Genomic DNA, 25,954 nt, shown 5'->3' on the forward strand with positions numbered 1-25,954 from the left:
TTTGACTTGTTTTATAATGGATTTTAATGTTCCTGCTTATATTTTGCAATATCTAGTTTTTTAAACACATTGTTCATTGGCACTTTAAATATTTGGAAGGCAAATATTTCGACTGCAATTACCAGACTTGCGATGAAAGAATCGAGCATTCACTATATAGGAGGTTCTGTAGTTGCTTCTTGAACATTTTTTCCACTTGAACTTTTAAGAGTCATCTTTCGAAATTTATTTACATTTTTCAAAAATACATGTGGAAATTGCATCTTGTCTATTGGGCTTTATAGCATGGCTCGCAGTGCGTAGCGTCACATAACACTAGACGCGAGCTTGCAATGAACTAACTTTAATATATGCTATGATAATTATTCCATGGACTTTGCCGAACGAAAGCTGTGAATTACTTGAATTGTGAACAAATCGAAAATAAGTTGAGAAGCTTATTGTTTTTAAATTTTTAGTATTTGTCTAAATAAATTTAGTGTTGCTTTGTCTTTATATTGTGAACTTGTAATTCGTATTTGATTAGTTTATTTGTGTCATACATTTATTGCAAGATTGAGGGTAAGTTGAAACTTTTTTCTCAAAGTGCTACGTGGCCCTATTTCAGAAGCCGTTAGCTCATCGTTTGACAATAATTGTTTGTTCAATGATTTCTAGTGAATAGGAAAATTGTTTCCAGGATGAAAAATAGGTCACTTTATATATCAACATTAAAAATTTCTTGTTTTTTATTTAAGTAATGTTCGGTAACCTACTTTGTTTTTTATTTGCCTTGATATTGGTACCGATTTTAGTAGATTACTTTCAAAAACATTTCAGTTTCGAACAATTGCTGCAAAACGTTTCTATTGCTTTGCTTTGAACTGCAAACTGCAATTCTAAGCAATTATACCCCTGGGGCTTAAAAAACATATCTTTGAACCCACACGTTAACCTTAATACTACAATTAGTAAAAATTGTAAATAACAGCTAATAAAAGATAATAATAACAGGTAATAAGAGATAATGGGAACGCCATTTAATAGTACCAGACATCAACTTGAAATTTGTATACCTAATATAAGCAAAATTTTATCACTTATCACTCGTATTTAAGTATGCAAGTAGAAACAATAGAAGAATGAAAAAAACGCCTCTGTCCGCCATAACAAGCTTTAAATCCAAAAAATGTTCCCGACTCCTTGTGTTGCATTATTATGACAGAATGTTAAACAATTCCAAATTGTCGTGCAGCTGTTGCAATTTTTATATTTTCTGATAGAACATATATTATCTGTTATTTGCAATGCCAAATAAAGTAGCAGCTTTTGAATCAAATTACATTATTTTGCTCTTATCTTTACTGCATTTGCAAATTTATAATTTTTAAACTGTTATAGAACTGATACCATAAAAATAACTGATAATATTTACTGCAAAACTTTGAATTACGGACTAACTGGTAACACAACAAAAAATTCGAAAAAGTCGTGCTAACATTTCTTTTTAATTGGTTGTAACCTGTACCTTATTATTATGTATTTCAGAAAATTAACTTCTATGTTTTGAAAATATTATTGCTATTAAAATGTTTATGTATCAAATACATAACACGCTGTTCACAAATTTATGTATGGAATACATAATATCCTATTACAATCACAATTGTGATATGTTTTCTCATGTTTTGAAGCTTCAGGGTAAATGAGTATCTTTGAAAATGATAAAACCGTGTAATTTCAAAATCAGGAAAAAAACATATTTTGTTTTGTGATTTAATATGCATGCAACATTTTCCAGTTATATTTTCTAAAAACTTGTATACCATTTTTGCCTCGCAGAATATGGATGTAACAACCCCAATAGTTTTTGGCTCCATCTTTGTGATTGCATCGGTATCACTGTTTTTGGTTTACAAATTTGGTATGAAAAAAAAAAGTTATGAAGAAGCATTGGCGGAACAAAGGCAACAGACAAGCGCTCTATTAGCAGCCAAACCAAAAGCCAAAGAAAAAAGGAATAAAAAAATAGCCAAAAAGGTAGTTTTAGTTTTTTATGCCGACAAAATAGTGAGCAATTTCTGTTAAGTTAAAGGAAAAACCTGCGGTGGCCGCGTTAAATGAAGAAACTATAACCGCTGAAGAACCTACAGAACCCAGTGTGTCACAACAATCCAAACATCATGTTGAATTTAAGGAGGAACGGGAAGAAGTAGAAATACCACCTTCAACTGAAGATGTAAAAGAGATACAAATTACTAATAAGGCATGTATTATTATTTTAACAATGTGAATATGGCCAGGGCATGTTTTCTGAAAATTGCACGTTTGGTAAAGCATGTTTGATAAGTTTTCATATTCAAGTAATCATAGGATTCAACCTGTTTGCATGGGTAGCTCTATTTTTTAGCGTTTCATTTAAAGGCAATATTCTCAGCGGCTTTGTACATGCATTTTACAGAAACAAGTGAAAAAAGTGCGTCCGATTCTATTAAAAAAGGGGCCTAGCATTCCTGAACAAGTTGTCACTTTAGATACACCACTGAATCATTTCGAAGAAATTAAGCCCAAGGATGAATTTGAACTGTTGAAAATTAGTAGTGTAAGTTTAATGGTGCTTGCCATTTTGCCATGCATAAAATAATTGGTTTTCATGTTTTTAATATTCAGTTATAAAAATATTGCAATACCTTTAAAATCTCCAAAGTTTGGTATAACGAATGAAAATCTATACCAATTTTTCACATTAAATGCCACCAAGATATTTTGCCTGTGTATTTGACCTACAGAAATGAATAAAAAAAATATAAAAATTTGTCTCTTCACATTTCTGCCAGGGAGTATTTTCTCCCTGAATTTAAGGTGTGGGTGAGAACCAAATATTTTTTTTTGCGCCTGTTTTGTTTGTGTACTGAAACAGAAAATATCAGTAGGTTTCATGCTTTGCTAAGTGCAAACCACTCCCAATTTCTTATGCTTTTTGCTTTGGAAAGTAACAATTATAATTACATTGGAGTAACCAAAATAAAAGCTTCCATTTCAAAAAAAAATATTTGAAAATGGCATTAATATTACATCATTTTAATGTGTTGTTGCGTCTGTCTGTCACAATTTATGATCTACAGAAAGAAGAGCTCAATAAGATACCTGTCCAAGTGAAAACAAATGAAAAGGAAAAACCACAAAAAAAAGCTAAACACAAGGTCGAACAACAGCACAAGATTAAACCAACAGAACCTCTGATTACAGAAGAACAGAAAGAATTTGAGGAAAAAGTAACAGAAATCAAGATTGTCCCTCTAGATTCTGAGCCTGCCTTAAATGTTGGAAAAGAGAAAAAGAAAAAGAAAAATGATAACAACTTAAAGCATCCCCGAAGTAAGTGCAGACTTTTGGATAAATTTATTTCTTTTAAGGTATGGTTGCAATTTGTGTGCAATCATATTTTTGGTCCCATTTTTATTATATTTAAAAGCCGTTAATGTGTTTCTAAAAAAAAAAACTAATATCTCTTAAGTTTACAGTCTTGCTGGATCTTATTAAAGGTATAAATGTTTATGTATCTGTGGTGGGACTCTCTAAGGCTTAAAATAGTTTTTATGCCATTGCAGGATATCCTTGCCCCCAAGTGTTTCATTATTTTGATCTAGTAAAGTTTGTCAGAAAAGTGTAACGGCACGGTTTTCATTGACAAGAGTCCCACCACTGGTGATTTTATGTATGCCAATTTTATCTGCTGTTCTATTCAGAAAATGCTCCTTTATATACACAATCTAATTCATTTTGTTTACTTTGCATGCAGCAATGGAAATAGACGAACTAACTAATTTGGTGCGTAAAGCTGAACTGTCTCGTACTGAAGTTCAAATGCTTATTGATCTCTTACTGAACAAGCAGCTGGAGGCGCCCTCTATCATCGACGAATGGACCGAAGTAAGTGGCTTCATTTCTTTTATTGTTGAATATATCTTATTATCTACCTTATTTAGGAGCCCTAATAACTGTGGTGGCTTTTACTTGATGAAAATCCATTTATCAAAATAATTAAGAACTAAGAGTTGTCTTTATCAAATTTTGATTTATCAACATTTGATAAAGACACGGTTTTGTCCAAACAATTGTCATGTAAAAATATATAATTTCGTGAAAATTTGAACTTTTTAGTTCTTATTTATCTTTTCCTAATAACTGCATGGTGGAACAAGCACGCCAATAATATATATTATATTAACAACTAGACCTTCACTTAATTTAATTGCAATTTGTCACTAGGTGTAGTTGTTGTTTCATTTTGTGCCAGTGTATCTATCGGATTTAAAATCAGGGCTCCTAGAGGAAAGAAGGAAAACTTTATTGTTATGCTCTCAAATTCATTTTGTGGTATTTTAACCCATACCATGATTCCCTGTATAGTCCTTTTGAGACAATACTTATGGTATGATTTTGTTTTTTCTCGAATCACACGCTTTCGGTAATCTCCTATGCAGACATTAAATCTTTGTCCCAGTTATGTTTGGTTAGTTCCCGAAAGTTTTGACTTTGGCCCAAATATAAAAATTCCTTTTTTGAGTTTCTATAGACATTTTTTTTAGCCTACTTCTATAAGTCAAAGAATAGAAAATTTATACCATAAAGAAGTACAAATTAAACATAACTTATAAAAGTAATACTGCTCTTCTGGATATATTTGCGACAGCATTTTCTGGTAGCATCCCCTGTTTTTTTATCCCACCTTGCGGTTACTTCACATAGTCCATTTATTCTTCTGGAATTACATATTCTAATTAAATGGATTGATTTTGATTTTGAAAGTTTTTTTTATGGAATTCATTGTATAAAAATATTAATATACATACATATATAATATATAATGGTAGGTCATAACGAACCTCATGGATAGATATGTTAACAACTGTTCCCAAGAGTATAATTTAAATCTTTTTTTTGGTTTATTTAATTTTTATAACATGAATATCATTAATGTGTAATTCTACTTCGACTAATTACTTAAAAAGACTTTACGGAGATATTTGTGAATGAAGGAAATGACGAATGTTATCAATATGCTGAAGTATGAAGCAAGAGATTTACGGGATTTCTTTGAAATTGCGTCACTCATGATTGTATGGACATAGTCTTCGGCGGCCACTAACATTTTAACCGAAAGTTCGTTATAAAAGGTTTCGTTATTTGCGAAAAAGTCAACACACATTAAGCAATACCGAAGTTCCTACGTATACATTTGGTTCGTTATAAACGAAAGTTCGCTGGCGGACATTACTGTAGTTTGAAACTTTCAAACTACAGTTGAACAATTTTGTAACTGTTATAAAATAAAATTGCCTATTCCTACATTACACTACTACACTACACTACACTAATGTACAGGTCCCAAATTGGAGGGTGCTTATTGGGATCTCAGAAAGCCTAAGAGATACGAAGTCGGTTATATAGAGGTAAAGTTGCGTATTTTGGTGCTTAATAATGAGAAAAATCTGATTAGTTTCCGAGATATCAGAAAATCGGCAATTTCGTTTGAATTTTTTCCTGGCCTTAATTTAAAGAAAAAAACATGACACCTACTACAAATTGACATTATTAAGTTTTAAGTTTCGATTTTGTGTGCCCCTCGTCAACTTCATTTTTTTTAAGTACAGACCTGCATTTTCTATTTAATCTTTTGAATGAGCTTTTCTTCTGAAAAAATACATGTATCACACTTAATGATTTACTAAACAATAACGCCCTAAAATTGACATTTTACTTCGGTAATTAATTATTATAGTCGAAAAAATTACTGTTTAAAATAAGAATGAAAAATATTTTATTACCGCAAATCAACAAGGAAATAACTCAGCACGGTATCAAATTAATACTGAAAATATAACTTTTCTTTGATCCCGTAAAGTAGGTAATAATGCAGCAAAGTAACTGCTTGTTCGAATATATAGTTGTAGGGCTTGTATGTGACTTTCAATTAGCACTCAACATTTATTAGATATATTTGGCATATTTCAAGGCCTATTTGGCTGGTAAAGGTTATTATTTTTAAAGGGCAAATCAGATCCGGTGCAGAAGCTGAAGAAACAACTCGCCGAAAGAGAGAAACAATTGGCGGACGAACAAGAAGCTCTTGTGGGCGTACAAGCTAAACTTAAAGAAATAAGGAATGTACAATTAACGGAAAGAACTCAGTGGCAACAAAAACTTAAGCTGCTGGAGGAGTCGAAGCTGGAGCTCGTGGCCGCCAACAACCATTTCCAGCAAAAAATTCTGGAAATTCAGGAACGCAGAGACGAGGATCTCGTAAACGTGCAAAAGATTATCGATGAAAACAGTACATTAAAGGTTAAATTAATAAATTATCAGGAGGTGAGGCGTCACAAAGTGTTATCAAACATATATCATCCTGCAATTTGTTTCCGTTTTAGACCGAGGGATTAATCCACACCCTGAGAACCGAGAATGAACATCTGGGCAGTGAACTACAAAGACTGAGCAGAGAGATGCAAGAGCAGCAGCAAGGTTATGTTATGCAGATCAATAATTTGCAGCAAGAGGCTAAAGAAAACATAAGAGCGCTGCAGGTAAAGCTGATTAAATGTAGCTAAAATGAACAAACAAAAAATAAAATAAAACTTGATTGCATGAAAAATATATAATTTTATTTTTCATGTGATAAAGTTAGTACTGCTATGCGTTTTTTAATGACCATGGCTCAACAATATTTAATTTTAAATCTTAATCTTTACAATCACAACCACAAAATAAGAGGTTCAAAAAAGTTCATAAATTGTACGAATGACTGACTGAGAGTCAAGGAAGTATGGGACCAAAAACTTTTTATATTATTTTTAAATATTTGTATACTTAAATCTTTATAAGAATGAGCTACCCAGTTATAGAGTAGGGCAGAGGTATATAAAACACAATCTTAAAAAAAAAAAGTGGTAGTGTGGTATTGATATGGCATCATATTGAAATAATATTTTTTCATGTGTAAGTTATTTTGTAGAGAGGGCACGAGTTTGCTGTTCATAAGCAGATGGATGAAATGAGAGGCTTGAGTGAAGAATTGCAAAGACTTAAAAACGAGTACGGTAATATCTACCAAGAAAGGCAAGATTTGGCAAATCTGCTTTCTCAAGTGAGATTTGATTCAAACTATGTACCATGCGTTCAATTTATGCTGACAATGTTTTGATTGGCTGTAAATTTTTTTCTTTTTAAATATAGAGAGGTAAATAAACCAACAAAATGTAGGGTTAGCATCCAGGTTTTGGTTAGTTTCATTTTTGCAAATATAGATTAATGTAAATAACTTTTGAAAACTAGTATTTATGAGGTTATTTTTACTGAGAAATAATCTAATTTGCCAAAAATTTTGATGCGTCATATAACGGTAGTTGTTTTAGCAAAAGTACTGATGTTCAGACTGGTGAAGCAGTGTTAGTCAAATTCTATCCTTTGTATACAAATATAACATTTTTTAAAGAAAATTTGGTGTGAAAATTAAAGGAAACATTATCTAAAATGGCAGGTCTTTTTTGCTACAGATAAGGCAAAATACAGCTTGTTTATGTAAAAATGTGGTAATTAAAAATAACTTTAATTACAAAATACAAATTATAATAAACTGGCTATAATAATGACAGTATAACTTCTTAATTATTGCACAAAACGTTTTTAAAAAATGAAAGGCCAAGAAAATTATATGCAAATAAGAGTAACAATAAATATATTAATTATTTAAGTGTTTTAATAAGTAGAAGTACAAATGCTAAGGCATCTGTATAGGTAACTCGCTCTAGATTAGCTGGTGACATCCTAAAACAACAGACTATTAAACATAGAATCATTAATCAGGATAAACAGAAGAAAAAGGACTGAAATACTATGAAATCTGATATTAGACTTTCTAGACCTAGAACCATTGTTTCCACACGAAAAAATTGTATATTGTTCTATTTTTGTAATTGTTGTATAGTGGATTTTGTAGATGTATTGAGCATTGGCATGATTTTTTATACTTAAAGAGGAAAAGAATCAAAATTGGATTCTCGAGTTTATGCTCAAAGGTTTCCTGAAAGATGTTTTTAAGGCATTTTTAAATGAGTTTAAGGAACACGAAAGTGTTGTGAAAAATCATTTCTAGAATTTTTTTTATGGTAGTTGGTTGAGTTATAGAAAATCTAAAAACAAACATTATGTATTTCAAGAATTCTTAAAAAACAAATTCCTTCTCATTTCATAACATACACAGTTTTGCCAATAACTTTATCAAAATGATTTTGACAACCGTGGATGTTAAATTAACTAACAGAAAATGAGAATATTTTTACGCAATAAAACATTTATTTTGATTACACTAAAAACCATCATTTGGGTAATTATAAAGTCCGAGAGTATGACACCCTAACACCATTTGATAAGTAATTGAAAAGTTAGTCAAAAAATATGTTGTTCCATTCAAATTAAGCAAGTTATGGCCACTTAAAAAGAAATTAAAATAAAGTTACATTTCAACAAAATTCAAATTATTTAAAAAGTCTGAATGTTAAGTTAAATTACTGAAATATATACTTTTTCTCGTTGTAGAATATAAAAATGCCATAATATACATGGGGTTCCATAGAAAACAATACAATTTAATACTTTTAACACTTTTGGTACCACCTGTATAGTATGAAATTAATTTTAAAAAGTAACCATAATATGATTTCAGATATCCCAGAAGTCAAATTTTTGACAACCTTGTATTATGGCCACAATATTCCTCGGTGTATAGTGTGAACAACCCTGTATATATTATATTTGAAGGCACTAGCTTAAAGGTATTATTTAGATAAATCGAATCATATATGAAAGAATCTTCAATGTTTCATAGGTAAGGTACTCTTTGGTCATCTAACTGTCGGTTTTTGACATTTTAGCATTTATGAAGTTCACGATATGTTTTCTGTTATTTTTTTTATTAAATACTTAAAAGATAGAATAGTGATAGGGATTATTTCTTTTCACCTCAATTGTTGCAAAGATTTCTAGAAAGTTTAAGACTAAAATTTGTTTGAAAAAAACACAAATCATCACGCATATATATATATATCACTATGAGAAAAATGTCGCGGTATGTTGTGATTACCAGGTATTACCTTTGCAGAAATAGTAACACGCACGCAAACTAACTACAATTGTGTAAAAAGTGTATTCTAAACTCTATTGAAGTTTTTTTTATTACTGTTTTCAAAATTGTTAACGATAAATATTGGATTCTTATTGCCCCCTACCACCGTCTTTACAGTATTTATAAAAAAATAAGAAAAAATATCTGAACCTTTTAAATGCAAATAAGGTAAAAAACGCCAGCATTCAGGGCCTCTTGCTATGAAAAATTGAACATTCCTTCAGAAATTCATTGTTTAAACCATAACCCGACATATAGAAAAATATGCTGAGCTCAATCATAATATTTTGGTATCTAGTATCTCCAGTTTAAAGATTGTCTCCATTTTTTAAGAATCACTAAATTTTTAAACAAACCCAAAAAGTATGAAATATATTCCAGACCCCTTTTCTCGCTGCTAATATTTTCAAAATTAAATTACCTCAGTGGTTACTGATCCATTTGTCGAATTAGAAATGTAATTTTGTGCCTGTAAAAGTAAGATATCGAGGATTTCACCTTTGAGTCATATTATACTTACTTTCTGATACATATCAATATCACTCTTTTTACTGTCTTCTAACCTCAACTGCTCTCGCAAGCGATCCACTTCCTGCAAAATTACACTTAAATAAAAAGGTTTTATAGAAATTTGTAACTCACCTCTGAGAGCTTTTCAATTATAGAGGTGGCATCGGAATGTATTACTTTTGTTTCGTTTTTGTTACGAATTTGAATCCCATCACCTAACAATCTGTTACTGCGAGTTCTTTCCTCGAGAACCTGACTTTCCAAACTGGCTACTTTTTCTAATAACTAACATCATTTTTACGAAATATTGGTTTAAATAAAATTTTTAACCATACCTTAGATACGTCACCATTTAACCTTTGCAATTCCGAGTCTTTCGCAACTAATTGGCTTCTCCATTTTATTTCTTCATTCGCTATGTGCAACTGAAGATTGTTCAACAGTTTGTCCTAATATTTCAAATAAAATTTGAAATACCTGCCAGACAATTAGAAAAGTGTATTTACCGTATCGTCTATTAATTTCTGATAGTGCTGATTTTCAGCCTGCAGCGTCGTAATCCTCCTACTGTCATTCACATTTTCAAGGGATGTAGCCGGCTCTTTATGCGGTCGGGAAAGTTGCATCTTAATTATTCTTTCAAATTCTGTGCGCCAATCGCTCGAAGTTACTCTTCTCAAGTCTTCAATATCAGGAAACATTTCGAGAATAAATTCTCTATGTGCTTCAGTAGAAATCTTCTGTAATAAATATATTTATTTAAACTAAAGCTATAGATAATACTGAAAGAATACTGATAGAAGGGTTTTCAATGACCAAAAATAAAATCCTGGCTTGAACTTAGTATTATCATTACTAAGGGTAATTACAAGACTAGACAGGATACTTTACTCAACAACAAACTTAGCTATCAAGAATCGTAAATTATAGATATTCAAAATCATGTCCTAATTGTATGTTTCCAGAAAATAAGCATGTTTGGTAAATTGTAATTCGCCTTTATTACGTTAATAATATGTTTTCATAAGCGTTGTCATGGAATGACTCGGATTACAATGAAGTGGAAAGTGAGGGTTACATACTGAGTGTCCCGATTGACTTTATTTTACAAAAAAACAAGAAATACAGAGTGTCACCATTATCTATTGGGAATAAGTAATAGTCCGGGAGCCCTGGACCTTTTTTCAAAATGATAAGCAACAAGCTAATTCTTTGGAAATAGTTTCATTTCATTCAAGACGCCCAACCTTTTCCTCTACGAAAATTGTTGTCTCAGGTAGCTAACTATACATGCAGGTATAAAATCATGTCAATTGAGTTACCATACCCAAATGATCAGTAACAGTTTAGTTCTTAGCTACATCTATAGATATTGAAATATATAATTTGAAATTAAATTTGGCCTACAAACAAATAGGTTTGGTATAGAGTGCTACCCCCTCAAAGTTGTATCTATTATTTATTTATAAAAAGTGATGGGCAATATGCTAAATTTTTTACTGTAGGTTGCTAATAATTTTTATAAACAAATGATTACATTGTCCTACAAATACACTGATAGGATTTTTCAGTCCTACACTTTAAAGTTGTTGACCTCACGATAATACGTTATTCATCAGCAACTGTAGGACACCAAAATTAAATGAAACTTTATGACATTTTATATCTAAATCAATTAATGTCCTACATAAAAATAGGTAGATTTCGCTAGTCCGACAAAAAATAGGTTGGGAGTTCGACTCTTGAACATAATTCCGGTTTAACCTCTAAATTACGGTCTAACCTATAAATTTAGTTGAGCGATTAAGTTTCTTTTTGTTCTTAAAATATTCCTACAGCCATTATCTATGATGCTGTTTTACACAAATGAGTTTAATTAAGTTGTTTCATTGTTATTTATAATTTAAGAAATCAACTTTTTTTTCATTTTTTTTCACGGCCGATTTTTTTTATATTGGTTTTTAACTCATGACAGTGTTAGATCGATAAACTTTTGAAAAAATAAGTGGGTGATTATATGGGTGAAGTGAAAGAGGAGAGGGTAAATAAATCAATTTTTTTTTCTGTTGACTTCAATCGATAACAAATAATGCGGTACACCCATTCATTATAATACAAGTAATAAGAAAGTGGAAACGGTAAATAAAATTGGCTTAGATTAGTTTTGTTGAGAAAATTGTTAATGTTCTGTCTACATGTCAATTAGGAAAGCACTCCGCTGCTAACCCTACACTCCATTTATTTATTTACTATGATATTTGTAAAAACCAAAAAGAATTGTAACCAATCGAAATGTTATCGAGATAAATTGAAGGCTAGGTACTGTCTACTGTTTGCATTTATTTACTTTCCAGCTGAGAGTCGAAAATGAACAACTAAGAGAAGAACGAGATACTCAAATAAACGGGTCAACGGAAGAAAGTAAGGCCCAGGAAATTAAAGTGCTCAACCTCACAAACGATTTGTCTTCCATTAGAAACGAGCTGTCATCGGCGACGTTAAAATTTAAAGAGGCGGAACAAAATTACAAAGCGGAACTGGCGCTGTCGGATCAAAAATTAAATAAATTGCATTCAGAAATGGAAGAACAAAAACAAAAAAACAATGTAAGTTTTTTTCCATTGCAACGTTCATTCCCGTAAGAATTAAATTGCACGGTGCTAATTTTTTATTCGAATTGATCCGCAATAATAAAACACACTGATTTAAGCTTTACTTAACAGTATACGCTTTTTGTTGATGTAGGAGTTGCGCCAAAAGAATTGGAAAGTGATGGAAGCCTTAAACGCTGCCGAAAGCAGGAATTTGTCTGCCAAAAATAGCACCGCAGACGTAGATGTAAGTTTGTGAAAATTATCTTCAAACGTAGGGAACAATAACTTTCGTTGGACATCTGGAAATGCAAGAGATGTACACAGAATTTTGTCAAAATTCTGTAGGTGAAAATAGATTGATTGATTTTATCAATATGTAGATGAATAATGCCAGTCCAAAAGCATGTACACAGTGGTCCAAACCTGACACTTGAGAGCCACTCCCTTTTCTATAGAAGATATGTGAATGTCGGGTAAAAATGGCATATGTTAAATATGCATAAAGTAAAGTACTTTTCAATGACTTAAAAATATACAGGTGTCTGATATAAAAAAAAATATTTTTCGGTTAATTGAATTATTACTAGTTTTTAAAAGCACTAAAATCTGCTTATAAAGTTGCTTTGAAAATGTTTTGGTTACTTTTGCCAAAATTTTCCATAACTAAAAAGTAACAATTTTGATAAAATGCGCATTTTCCAAAAACTGTATCTGTAATTCTGAAACGGTACTAGACACGCATGTGATATTTTTATCATTAATTGTTTTATGAAAATTGAGCTCATACATCGATATTAGTTTTCGTCCATGTGCTATAGAAAGGGAAGTTTCCCTTTAAAAGTGTGCAATTTGGGGCACCCTGTACAGTGAGCTACAAAAATTTACGCTTAAACTAAAAACCACTATATCAATAGCCTTATAGTCCGGGAGCCCTGGACCTTTTTTCCAAATGATAAGCAACAAGCTAATTCTTTGGAAATCGTTTCATTTCATCAAGACGCCCAAGCTTTTCCTCTACGAAAATTGTTGTATCAGGTAGCTAACTATACACGCAGGTATAAAATTGTGTCAATCTAGTTATCATACCAAAATGATCAGCAACAGTTTAGTTTTTAGCTAAATCTATAGATATTGAAATATATAATTTGAAATTAAATTTGGCCTACAAACAAATAGGTTTGGTACAGGGTGACCACCCCCTTAAAGTTGTATCTATTATTTATTTATAAATAGTGATAAGCAACATGCTAAATTTTTTACTTAGCTTGCTAATAATTTTTATAAACAAATGATCACATTGTCCTACAAATAAACTGGTAGGATTTTTTAGTCCTACACTTTAAAGTTCTTGTACAAAACTATTTTTGAAAACCATCCGCAACCGCCTAGATTTTTGTGAGTGCATTCGTTTTAATAAGACGCCCAGCTATTATTTTGCGAAAAGTTGCAAAACAGGTAGCTGAAAGAATGAGCAGGTATCAAATCATGTCAAATTGATTATTATGTAAAAGTGATCAGCAACAGCTTATTTTTTAACTAAGTTTTGAGATAATCAGATAAATAATCTAAACCAACAATTTGTCCTACAATTAAAATGGTAAGTTTTTTCAGTCCTACCCTGGAAAATTTCGAAAATTGTCCCTAACTTAAAGGTGGTTACATGTACATACGTGTATATTCGAATATAGGTGTAGGTGTATACATACACATACTTATATCAAATCGGCGGTATATATTCGCATCAACGCGCATGCGCGTAACAGCAACGTCGTATCCAGCACACGCATACAACATACATTGTGCATTAAAAAGTTTACTTGGCTTGTCAACACGTGTTAATTAATTTTATTTTATAACATTTAATTGTGAAAGTGATCTTGGAGTGTTTTCTTTGTAATATACACCGCGATAAACCTAATTTTCGTGAAAAAAGAGAGACGATAAAATTCTGTAAATATTTCATGTTAACAACAAAACTAATCTAAGCCAATTTTATTTACCGTTTCCACTTTCTTATTACTTGTATTATAATGAATGGGTGTACCGCATTATTTGTTATCGATTGAAGTCAACAGAAAAAAAAATTGATTTATTTACCCTCTCCTCTTTCACTTCACCCATATAATCACCCACTTATTTTTTCAAAAGTTTATCGATCTAACACTGTCATGAGTTAAAAACCAATATAAAAAAAATCGGCCGTGAAAAAAAATGAAAAAAAAGTTGATTTCTTAAATTATAAATAACAATGAAACAACTTAATTAAACTCATTTGTGTAAAACAGCATCATAGATAATGGCTGTAGGAATATTTTAAGAACAAAAAGAAACTTAATCGCTCAACTAAATTTATAGGTTAGACCGTAATTTAGAGGTTAAACCGGAATTATGTTCAAGAGTCGAACTCCCAACCTATTTTTTGTCGGACTAGCGAAATCTACCTATTTTTATGTAGGACATTAATTGATTTAGATATAAAATGTCATAAAGTTTCATTTAATTTTGGTGTCCTACAGTTGCTGATGAATAACGTATTATCGTGAGGTCAACAACTTTAAAGTGTAGGACTGAAAAATCCTATCAGTGTATTTGTAGGACAATGTAATCATTTGTTTATAAAAATTATTAGCAACCTACAGTAAAAAATTTAGCATATTGCCCATCACTTTTTATAAATAAATAATAGATACAACTTTGAGGGGGTAGCACTCTATACCAAACCTATTTGTTTGTAGGCCAAATTTAATTTCAAATTATATATTTCAATATCTATAGATGTAGCTAAGAACTAAACTGTTACTGATCATTTGGGTATGGTAACTCAATTGACATGATTTTATACCTGCATGTATAGTTAGCTACCTGAGACAACAATTTTCGTAGAGGAAAAGGTTGGGCGTCTTGAATGAAATGAAACTATTTCCAAAGAATTAGCTTGTTGCTTATCATTTTGAAAAAAGGTCCAGGGCTCCCGGACTATTACTTATTCCCAATAGATAATGGTGACACTCTGTATTTCTTGTTTTTTTGTAAAATAAAGTCAATCGGGACACTCAGTATGTAACCCTCACTTTCCACTTCATTGTAATCCGAGTCATTCCATGACAACGCTTATGAAAACATATTATTAACGTAATAAAGGCGAATTACAATTTACCAAACATGCTTATTTTCTGGAAACATACAATTAGGACATGATTTTGAATATCTATAATTTACGATTCTTGATAGCTAAGTTTGTTGTTGAGTAAAGTATCCTGTCTAGTCTTGTAATTACCCTTAGTAATGATAATACTAAGTTCAAGCCAGGATTTTATTTTTGGTCATTGAAAACCCTTCTATCAGTATTCTTTCAGTATTATCTATAGCTTTAGTTTAAATAAATATATTTATTACAGAAGATTTCTACTGAAGCACATAGAGAATTTATTCTCGAAATGTTTCCTGATATTGAAGACTTGAGAAGAGTAACTTCGAGCGATTGGCGCACAGAATTTGAAAGAATAATTAAGATGCAACTTTCCCGACCGCATAAAGAGCCGGCTACATCCCTTGAAAATGTGAATGACAGTAGGAGGATTACGACGCTGCAGGCTGAAAATCAGCACTATCAGAAATTAATAGACGATACGGTAAATACACTTTTCTAATTGTCTGGCAGGTATTTCAAATTTTATTTGAAATATTAGGACAAACTGTTGAACAATCTTCAGTTGCACATAGCGAATGAAGAAATAAAATGGAGAAGCCAATTAGTTGCGAAAGACTCGGAATTGCAAAGGTTAAATGGTGACGTATCTAAGGTATGGTTAAAAATTTTATTTAAACCAATATTTCGTAAAAATGATGTTAGTTATTAGAAAAAGTAGCCAGTTTGGAAAGTCAGGTTCTCGAGGAAAGAACTCGCAGTAACAGATTGTTAGGTGATGGGATTCAAATTCGTAACAAAAACGAAACAAAAGTAATACATTCCGATGCCACCTCTATAATTGAAAAGCTCTCAGAGGTGAGTTACAAATTTCTATAAAACCTTTTTATTTAAGTGTAATTTTGCAGGAAGTGGATCGCTTGCGAGAGCAGTTGAGGTTAGAAGACAGTAAAAAGAGTGATATTGATATGTATCAGAAAGTAAGTATAATATGACTCAAAGGTGAAATCCTCGATATCTTACTTTTACAGGCACAAAATTACATTTCTAATTCGACAAATGGATCAGTAACCACTGAGGTAATTTAATTTTGAAAATATTAGCAGCGAGAAAAGGGGTCTGGAATATATTTCATACTTTTTGGGTTTGTTTAAAAATTTAGTGATTCTTAAAAAATGGAGACAATCTTTAAACTGGAGATACTAGATACCAAAATATTATGATTGAGCTCAGCATATTTTTCTATATGTCGGGTTATGGTTTAAACAATGAATTTCTGAAGGAATGTTCAATTTTTCATAGCAAGAGGCCCTGAATGCTGGCGTTTTTTACCTTATTTGCATTTAAAAGGTTCAGATATTTTTTCTTATTTTTTTATAAATACTGTAAAGACGGTGGTAGGGGGCAATAAGAATCCAATATTTATCGTTAACAATTTTGAAAACAGTAATAAAAAAAACTTCAATAGAGTTTAGAATACACTTTTTACACAATTGTAGTTAGTTTGCGTGCGTGTTACTATTTCTGCAAAGGTAATACCTGGTAATCACAACATACCGCGACATTTTTCTCATAGTGATATATATATATATGCGTGATGATTTGTGTTTTTTTCAAACAAATTTTAGTCTTAAACTTTCTAGAAATCTTTGCAACAATTGAGGTGAAAAGAAATAATCCCTATCACTATTCTATCTTTTAAGTATTTAATAAAAAAAATAACAGAAAACATATCGTGAACTTCATAAATGCTAAAATGTCAAAAACCGACAGTTAGATGACCAAAGAGTACCTTACCTATGAAACATTGAAGATTCTTTCATATATGATTCGATTTATCTAAATAATACCTTTAAGCTAGTGCCTTCAAATATAATATATACAGGGTTGTTCACACTATACACCGAGGAATATTGTGGCCATAATACAAGGTTGTCAAAAATTTGACTTCTGGGATATCTGAAATCATATTATGGTTACTTTTTAAAATTAATTTCATACTATACAGGTGGTACCAAAAGTGTTAAAAGTATTAAATTGTATTGTTTTCTATGGAACCCCATGTATATTATGGCATTTTTATATTCTACAACGAGAAAAAGTATATATTTCAGTAATTTAACTTAACATTCATTCAATTTTGATTCTTTTCCTCTTTAAGTATAAAAAATCATGCCAATGCTCAATACATCTACAAAATCCACTATACAACAATTACAAAAATAGAACAATATACAATTTTTTCGTGTGGAAACAATGGTTCTAGGTCTAGAAAGTCTAATATCAGATTTCATAGTATTTCAGTCCTTTTTCTTCTGTTTATCCTGATTAATGATTCTATGTTTAATAGTCTGTTGTTTTAGGATGTCACCAGCTAATCTAGAGCGAGTTACCTATACAGATGCCTTAGCATTTGTACTTCTACTTATTAAAACACTTAAATAATTAATATATTTATTGTTACTCTTATTTGCATATAATTTTCTTGGCCTTTCATTTTTTAAAAACGTTTTGTGCAATAATTAAGAAGTTATACTGTCATTATTATAGCCAGTTTATTATAATTTGTATTTTGTAATTAAAGTTATTTTTAATTACCACATTTTTACATAAACAAGCTGTATTTTGCCTTATCTGTAGCAAAAAAGACCTGCCATTTTAGATAATGTTTCCTTTAATTTTCACACCAAATTTTCTTTAAAAAATGTTATATTTGTATACAAAGGATAGAATTTGACTAACACTGCTTCACCAGTCTGAACATCAGTACTTTTGCTAAAACAACTACCGTTATATGACGCATCAAAATTTTTGGCAAATTAGATTATTTCTCAGTAAAAATAACCTCATAAATACTAGTTTTCAAAAGTTATTTACATTAATCTATATTTGCAAAAATGAATTAATTATGCAAGAAGCTAAAGGAGTCTTAAATCGCTTCACATCCTTGTGCTTCATTATTAATGTTTTGCAATTTTAAACTTCTAGTTTCAATAATCCCTTTCACACATTGTATCAATATATTATTGGCAGTGACTGCATATCTAGGCATGAATTACAATTAAAAGAGATTAAAAATTTAGTTCCTATTGATATGCTTTGCTTATAAGCTATGAATTTGCTGGCAGTCAAATTTAGAAGGCAAAACTCCATCCACCATGATTATCCTCTTGCTAAATCCCATTTTGTATTGGCAGTAATTTGCCATATCTCTCTCCATCTGCAATAATAAAACACTAGTTTAAAAAAAAAACAAAAAACGCCCTTTTAACTTCCACAGAATATAACCGAATTATAACCTCAAATAGAGTGATGAAATATGCTTTCTAACGAAACAAATTCTTGATATCAAAATGGTTACATACATCGAAGTGATCTTCACAGAAAAAAACACATGAATTGTCCACTATTTCATCAGGATTTCTGGCAGCAAGTCTTAACCATTTTCTGCGAATTTCTGCTTTTTTAGGAACACAAATAAACATTTTTTCTGGTGTCTTAATTGACGTATTTGCGCATGCTGGTACTACACACCACTTGTAATTCATTTTGTCAGATAAATAACTAATTAATAGCTTAATGCTAGCAGGAAAATTTGCCCCTTTGACTTTTATTTACTGGCCTATGACGCCACGGAACCAATTCAACGCCATGTTGTTAAAGATAAGGCTGACGCGGCCTTTTTAAAAAATATATTTTTAATAGCTAATTATTTCAGAAATACATTAAATTAACCACTTTTCTAGGATCCATTAGCACTAGTAAATAATTTAGAATTGTTAGATATGTATTTACAAAATGCAAGAACATTACCCCAAATTAATAAAACCCTCTAGCAGAAAGTTGTATGGCTCCTTCTATGCAGCTACTAATTACACACTATCAAATACATGCTAGGGATCAATTCACACATTTATTTGTTTGTTATATATGGAACCTTTGTGGCCTCAAAAATAAAAGTCATTTTGTAGTAATAGTATATTAAAAGAAAACCATTGCTTTACAATTTAAGCCGCTGGATCATCACCCTTTGTGGTTCTTGTGTATATAAGTTGCGCTCTGTGTTGAACAACCTGTTTGATCAAGCCTAAAATGGAAGGAAATGTTGTAAAAAGATAAATACACATTCAGTAAATTATTTTTAAAATAAACAATTCAGACTCATTAAATCAGCTTTCGCTTTCATAGAAATCAAGCATACAATTTATCATCCTCTTATATTAAGTATTTTAGTGGATATTTTGAAAACTAAATTTAACTAATAATTTGAACCTTTTTGCTGCAACTCAATGAGAGCCCTCCGCGCAAGAGATCCCCTAACCTTCAGTCTTTCTGACACAACTGAGGGAGTTATTAGTTTATAGGAGGGCACTTCCTTATACAACTTATCATAAGTGGCTTTGTCAAACAAAACCTGATTGTTAAGCTTATCGCGGACTTTTCCTTTGGACCACTTCTGCAAACAGCAATAACTTGTTAAGTATCATAGTAATAGATTATTACCTTGTGTTGTCACCTTCTTTTTAGCTTTCCCACCACCAGATCCTTCCTTCTTCTTTTGAGTTTTCTGGGGTTGCTTGGCAGAAGCTTTAGAATCCTTTTTAGGCGGCTACACAACAAACACAAACTTTAGAAACCCATAGAAAATAACTATTTTAAAATGAAATTTAGTAAATGATCAGCCTCATTAAATCAGATTTGCAAACCACGAAGTTTGTCTCATGCACGTTTTTAACATCACGATTTATGAAGATTAAAGCAAATTTTTTGCGACTGGAACACAGTGAAGTTCATTTAATGAATTTTTAACATTTTTAAATGAAAAGTAACTGTACTTTGTCAGTTTTTCCAATAAATTCACCAAAACATTCCAACACTTACCATCTTGTATTTGCTGAAAAGAACCGGAAAACGTGAACCTGTCGGAAATGACGGAAAGTAGTTGTGTTGCCAAAATAACAAAATATAAATCACTAGCAGAAAGCGATTTCTTAAAATCCTAAATTCTTGTGAATTTATATTCGTTGACAATTTAGTATAAAATGTATAATTTTAATTAACATTAATTTAATAGTTTTAAGGATTTTGGCAACAACTTATCGTCTGTTCTTCAGTGCTAGACCTGTAAACAAAAAATAAAGGACTTGTGACGTATACATTCTTTAATTAAAGAATTCGATCAAAATGTAACTTTGTTCTGTAATAGAAATTTCCCTTTTTTTCAAAATTTATTGCATAGGCAAAATAACACAATACAAGGGCTAAATCAAAGTTTACAGAATGTCTGTCTATATCTGTGAAGTATACTGCCATATAACGATTGGCATTGGCGTCGCTCTTTGTGCTTTGTCCTGACCTGGAAGCTAATTTTGTTATTGTGGCTTACCAAGGTGAGCTGTGACTTTCAAACTAACCCTTTATCTATGGAAACGCCGTGGATGAGATGGAGCGGAAGGAATTAAGTCACAGCAATGTGTGCGTAAGCAATTAGGCTCTTTCGGCAAAGATTTGAATAATTTTTTTGCAAAATTTGGGTTTTAAATGCCTCAAAAAGCATCTAAATTATATGGTTTTCTACCTGGAAATAACAAACGATATACTTTAGAAAGTATAGGTTAGGAAAGATACACGTCTACAGTAACCAAGTCCAATAATATATTTTTGAAGAAAGATGTTTGATAAGTTGAAGTGGTAATAGGTGTTTAATTAGTGTTAAAAATATGTTGCCTCTTTCACATAAAGATACCTACCCCAGAGGGTTTGGCTCCAGAATCAAAGAAAAAATAAACAGTTGGATCAGGCTTATATTTTCTGATCGAAATTCCAGGAATTTGTTTCTTTTTTTGTTGTTGAACTTTTCATTCGCTTTTGTAGAGTTAATTTATGGAGTATGGAGCAATAGTTTAGGTATGTATTTTCATTCATACAGTTCAAATCATGTAATCCTGTTAAAATTTTAGGTTTAATTTCGGACTCATTCCATATGTTCTTTGACTGTACTGGACTTTTGGCGGGTCTAGTTGCTTCTGTGATTACAAAATGGAAAGCTAATGATAAATATTCATATGGCTATGTTAGAGCAGAAATATTGGCAGGATTTGTCAATGGTCTTTTTCTTCTTTTTATATCTTTCTTTCTAATGTCGGAAGCTGTAGAAAGAGCTATAGAACCTCCAGAGGTTAGTATTAATTTGAAAGACAACAATTAAGGGAAGGAAATTGTGAATTGTGGTGAATTTTTTATGCAAATCTTTGACGTCATTTGCTATAATTATTTTATTTGGTTATTTTTTGCAAAGACATTATATCTAAGAGACACCAACAAACACTTAATATTACGAGGCCCACAAAGCAAACTACTAAAAACATATGATAAAAAATTTTTGTCCTATCAGAGTACACCCTGGATCCTTTGCGATTTTTGATTTTTCCAGTTTAGAGTCACATAATTTACAGTTACTTAAACTGTTCTTGCACTGTTTAGTGTGTGTAATAACAGTTACTATTATCTAACTTCAGTTTTCATAAGCCAAGTAGCTAGATATAATGTTTTTGTGTTTTGTTTTAAAATAGCTCTAAGTTGTTTATTTACACCATTTCAATTGTGATTGTTTCCCTGCAGGTTAAGCATGAGAGGTTATTTATAATATCTGTCCTTGGACTTCTTGTCAATTTAGTTGGTATATATGCATTCCAACATGGTCATGGCCATTCCCATGGTGGTCATGGCCATTCCCATGGAGGTGGTCATGGACACTCTCACATTAGTAGTCCCCATGGTCATTCACACAACAATCATGCTCACCAGGATTTTAATGTTGATATTGACTCGGGAGGTGGTAATTCGCAAATTATGAAGGGAGTCTTTTTGCATATACTCGCAGATACATTGGGTAAGATATGTTAAATATACTAAAGCTCAGATTAGTATATATGGTTTTATCATTTACACTTTATTATACAAAGTCAATTACAAAAAGGAGAATGTAAAAATATATTTTAATAGAAAAATTCTGCTTGCAGGTAGTGTAGGTGTTATAATTTCAACAGTGTTGATGCAGATGTTTGGATGGATGATTGCAGATCCAATTTGTTCTATGTTTATCGCCATACTGATTGCCTTAAGTGTCTTGGCTTTGTTAAAGGATTCAGTGGCGATTTTAATGCAAAGGCAGCCACTTACATTGGACAATGTTCTGCCTCAGTGCTACCAAAAAGTTGTTAGCTTAGCAGGGGTTTATTCAGTTCAAGAACCTCACTTTTGGACGCTGTGTAGTGACGTGTATGTAGGTGCTATTAAGTTAGAAGTTTCAAAAAATGTTGATCCTAAATATGTTGTCCAACATACCCAAATGATTTTCGCGTCAGTTGGAGTTAAACAGTTGTACGTTCAGCTAGATTACACCCCGATGTGATAAGTGAGAGTGAAGTGGCATGGTACTTTACCAAACTTAATTAGGATACAAGCCTTCCATTAAGTTCATTTAATAAAAATTTATATATATATTTTTTTAATTATACAGACATTTGATCTTACCTCAGTTCACTGATTTATTGTAATGTAAAAGTTGGTTTGCAAAAAAATATGTTTTTTAGCTAATTTGCTTAGCCTAAAGATTTTGTTACAGATTTATTTATGAGTAAAACTGGATTCTTATGTATAGTCTTTTGGTGTTCTCAATCTGAAAAAAAAGTATTTGATACAAAAATAATATTTATATGGGCAACATGAACCACTGAAGCCAAGAATAAACTGTATCAAAATCTGTTTATACCATTTTTCAAGGCTTAGGAAAAGTATTAGATAAGATTACCATTTGGGACCCTTAGAAGCAGCGGTTTGCTTACTTTTTTTTCGAGTGATTAGTTGAATGATTTTTTTTTTTTGAGGAAAGCATAGATGTATGCTTCATTCTCGTCGATCTACGAAGAGGTATTTATGAACTTCAAACTCTGTCATTTTTATGTAAGTGTCTATATTTAAATATGTAAAGCTTAATTGCTAATTATAAAAATATTGCCATCATGAAGTTGTCAACCTTGACAAACTAAGACTAGTTAAAAAACAGACATTAAATTCTTTATTTGATTTAACTATTGAGATAAAGATGGGAATAAAAAAACAAGATTGCTTTCGAAAAATCGTCGTTGGGCGGGGCAAGTTCGTCGCAAGTAGCGCGAAACAGCTTTTTATTTCCAAAAGAAGCCGCTTCGCAGTTTCTTGTCTTACAGGAACGCATTGTTTTTCTATTCTGCTGCTGCGGACCACTATGAAACTTTCGCAAAATGAATGTAATTTTATAGTGCATGCAGTCTGGATAAAGTGTTCTTTCACATCTAAGCGAACTTCAAAGTTACGGCAAACTTTGGTAAATTCAAAATTTTTTACAAATAATAGCGATTCACAGTTATATTTTTTCAAATATCTGGCGCACCCTGTATGATGGACGAAACTTGAAACTCTGTATCGACACTGTTTGAACCAAATTATCCCATGTTTTATAGTTTTTCATTTACGGCTAATAATTTACCCACGGAAACGGCAATTTTCAGGATCTCTTTGTTTTTATTACAAATAATCGACACACCCTGTACATAATCCAAAAAATGCCGCAAGTAAAAGTTATAGCTCCAGATCTCCCACGTTTCGCGGTATATGATTTTTTGAATAGGATAAAGTTTTCGAGAAAATACGTCTTTTCTGAAACCATGCCGTAATAATAAATGACATCATCGCGTCTAGATTGAGTACGAGATATGGCGATTTTAAAATGGATTTTTTCAAATATCTCGAGCAGCGTACGTGACAGACAAAAATCGTAAATACAAAAATTGTAGCCCTTGATACGGCTTATAATACTGTTTGTGGATTAGCTATTTTTTGTACTCTCTAAAAGAACAATTTTCAGGGTCTTTTAAATTTTTGTCCAATAACTAAATCGAAAAAATGCGAGAAACAAAGTTATAGTGCCGGTTCTCCCACGTATGAAGGTTGTAAAATTTTTCCGATCGGATGAATGGTTTTGGAGGAAAATATGTTTTTCTGGGGCACTTATTACTTTTTTAATATTGCACGGAATTTCGCCAACACCTTTTGTGATAATTAAAAACCTTAAATACAAAAGTTTTAGCTGTCTATACGGGCTATATCATCATGTAAAAGAAACTGACATCTAAAACACAGACTTTAAATTATTGCCAATTTTCAATAATAGGGGCGTCCATTTTTCAGTTTTTTTTAATTTGCGGCGCACCCTGTATATTTTTTAAAAATTGTCAAGAATAAAAGTTTATGGAGCCGTATCTGCGTCTTCTGGTTCAAAAAATTTTTCAGACATTTTTTTTGACGCTGATTTGTATACGAGCGTAGATACTTTCCAAAAATTCGATTTTTCGAAAGTAACAAGAGGCTGTGAAAAGATGGAGCTATGGATTGACTTGGACACAACAGTGTTGACTAAAATTCCCACAGAATGTGACAGTGTATAAAATTAATTTTATATAAAATATTTTTCATAAACAGTTCTGAGGATTCAAGTTACTGTTAAAAATCTCAGTGATGCCTTAATTTTATATGAACTGTAAAACAGTTCATATAAAAAAATCAAATAGCAAAGCCTTTTGACTCTGTTACTGTAAGTTTCTAATACGGAGCAATGCAACTAATACTATATCTTTGAAATGAGGTACAAATAGCGCAAATTAAAATATATGAAAGTATTAGTAGTCTGCATTCATAATTACGCGAAAGTAGAGCGGATTTTCTATTGCATCTGCCCTTAGTCCAAGCAGAGCAGATAGCAGGGTTCCAATTATTTTTTATGGAACAAATTTATTTAAAATTGCAACTTTATTGATTTTTTTATAAACCCAACACTTTATTTTGAACTACTCGGGTAAATATCCTACTCCTTAACAGTGCGACACAAAATTAGATAGTTCAAAGTAGGAATTTGAACAATGGAAGGATCAATTTACTCTAAATTTGCAATTTTTCAAACATGTGCAATTTAAATAAAATAGAAGAAATGGTCCTATCATGTGCAAAATAATCTGCTGAATCAAAAAGAAAAGTGAAACATATCTTGCCATTTAAAGTTGTTTGAAAAATTGTATGTATAACAGTTATATGGTGTTTCGACGTCATGATTGTCAATATATTCATTAAAAAAAAAAGTGATTTTTCTACTCCCGTCTGCAAAACACCTAATCACACACCGATCTAGCGTGCGAAAAGCGTCACTTTACCACGTCAGTTTCGTGTCCTACGAAGCCGAACCACTTAGGACATATCCGGGGTTTTACCGCACTTATTTGGGAGCAACCGGATGTTTTTGGGAAATGTTTTCCACGCTTTGAATTTTGACGGTCATGTCAGTAAATGTATTTGTGCAGTTTTGAGAAAATGTACCCAAAAACAAACAGTCGTAGAAAAAGTATGGTGTGCAACACATTCGGTAAACTTACTTTTTACAAAACCTCTGGATTCCTCCTGCGTCAGGTTTTGTTGAGTCAAAATTGCTGACGTTTCGCCAATCAT

At 31.6% G+C, this 25,954-nt stretch overlaps 4 protein-coding genes across 8 annotated transcripts; 2 read left to right on the top strand and 2 right to left on the bottom strand.

Annotated features, from left to right (window-relative positions):
- Nucleotides 1-375: 375 nt before the first annotated feature.
- On the top strand, nucleotides 376-18,608 carry LOC132700135 (ribosome-binding protein 1-like). 4 transcript variants are annotated; one of them, XM_060667285.1, is made up of 18 exons: nucleotides 376-561; nucleotides 1,822-2,019; nucleotides 2,069-2,245; nucleotides 2,441-2,581; nucleotides 3,105-3,357; nucleotides 3,782-3,810; nucleotides 3,877-3,912; nucleotides 6,034-6,351; nucleotides 6,411-6,566; nucleotides 6,995-7,126; nucleotides 12,028-12,279; nucleotides 12,419-12,511; nucleotides 15,666-15,899; nucleotides 15,957-16,070; nucleotides 16,121-16,273; nucleotides 16,324-16,395; nucleotides 16,447-16,494; nucleotides 17,766-18,608. In XM_060667285.1, exons 2-18 carry the CDS (start codon nucleotides 1,825-1,827, stop codon nucleotides 17,796-17,798), a joined length of 2,436 nt encoding a protein of 811 aa, XP_060523268.1. In that variant the 5' UTR covers nucleotides 376-561; nucleotides 1,822-1,824; the 3' UTR covers nucleotides 17,799-18,608. The 4 variants fall into 4 exon arrangements, with proteins under 4 accessions (XP_060523268.1, XP_060523250.1, XP_060523258.1 ...); XM_060667267.1 differs by having other exon boundaries at nucleotides 3,782-3,912; nucleotides 17,766-18,606; XM_060667275.1 differs by having other exon boundaries at nucleotides 3,782-3,912; nucleotides 17,779-18,606.
- Nucleotides 7,292-10,552, bottom strand: LOC132700152 (kinectin-like). Of its 2 annotated transcripts, none has more exons than XM_060667306.1 (6): nucleotides 10,180-10,552; nucleotides 10,009-10,122; nucleotides 9,806-9,958; nucleotides 9,684-9,755; nucleotides 9,585-9,632; nucleotides 7,292-7,819 (listed from the first exon to the last, which is right to left on the bottom strand). In XM_060667306.1, the coding sequence occupies exons 1-6, from the start codon at nucleotides 10,372-10,374 to the stop codon at nucleotides 7,787-7,789; spliced, it is 615 nt and encodes a 204-aa protein (XP_060523289.1). In that variant the 5' UTR covers nucleotides 10,375-10,552; the 3' UTR covers nucleotides 7,292-7,786. The 2 variants fall into 2 exon arrangements, with proteins under 2 accessions (XP_060523289.1, XP_060523299.1); XM_060667316.1 differs by having other exon boundaries at nucleotides 7,292-7,806; nucleotides 10,180-10,549.
- Nucleotides 18,609-19,378: 770 nt separating the features above from the next.
- Nucleotides 19,379-20,424, bottom strand: LOC132702483 (small ribosomal subunit protein eS25). Its single transcript, XM_060671128.1, has 4 exons — nucleotides 20,297-20,424; nucleotides 19,932-20,024; nucleotides 19,688-19,871; nucleotides 19,379-19,502 (listed from the first exon to the last, which is right to left on the bottom strand). Exons 1-4 carry the CDS (start codon nucleotides 20,297-20,299, stop codon nucleotides 19,423-19,425), a joined length of 360 nt encoding a protein of 119 aa, XP_060527111.1. The 5' UTR covers nucleotides 20,300-20,424; the 3' UTR covers nucleotides 19,379-19,422.
- Nucleotides 20,425-20,845: 421 nt separating this feature from the next.
- On the top strand, nucleotides 20,846-25,059 carry LOC132700677 (zinc transporter 7). Its single transcript, XM_060668161.1, has 4 exons — nucleotides 20,846-21,322; nucleotides 21,376-21,593; nucleotides 22,037-22,307; nucleotides 22,438-25,059. The coding sequence occupies exons 1-4, from the start codon at nucleotides 21,136-21,138 to the stop codon at nucleotides 22,827-22,829; spliced, it is 1,068 nt and encodes a 355-aa protein (XP_060524144.1). The 5' UTR covers nucleotides 20,846-21,135; the 3' UTR covers nucleotides 22,830-25,059.
- Nucleotides 25,060-25,954: the final 895 nt, after the last annotated feature.

This window comes from Cylas formicarius, unplaced genomic scaffold, assembly GCF_029955315.1.
Source record: "Cylas formicarius isolate icCylForm1 unplaced genomic scaffold, icCylForm1.1 PGA_scaffold_10__41_contigs__length_53128322, whole genome shotgun sequence".
Classification (NCBI taxonomy): domain Eukaryota; kingdom Metazoa; phylum Arthropoda; class Insecta; order Coleoptera; family Brentidae; genus Cylas; species Cylas formicarius.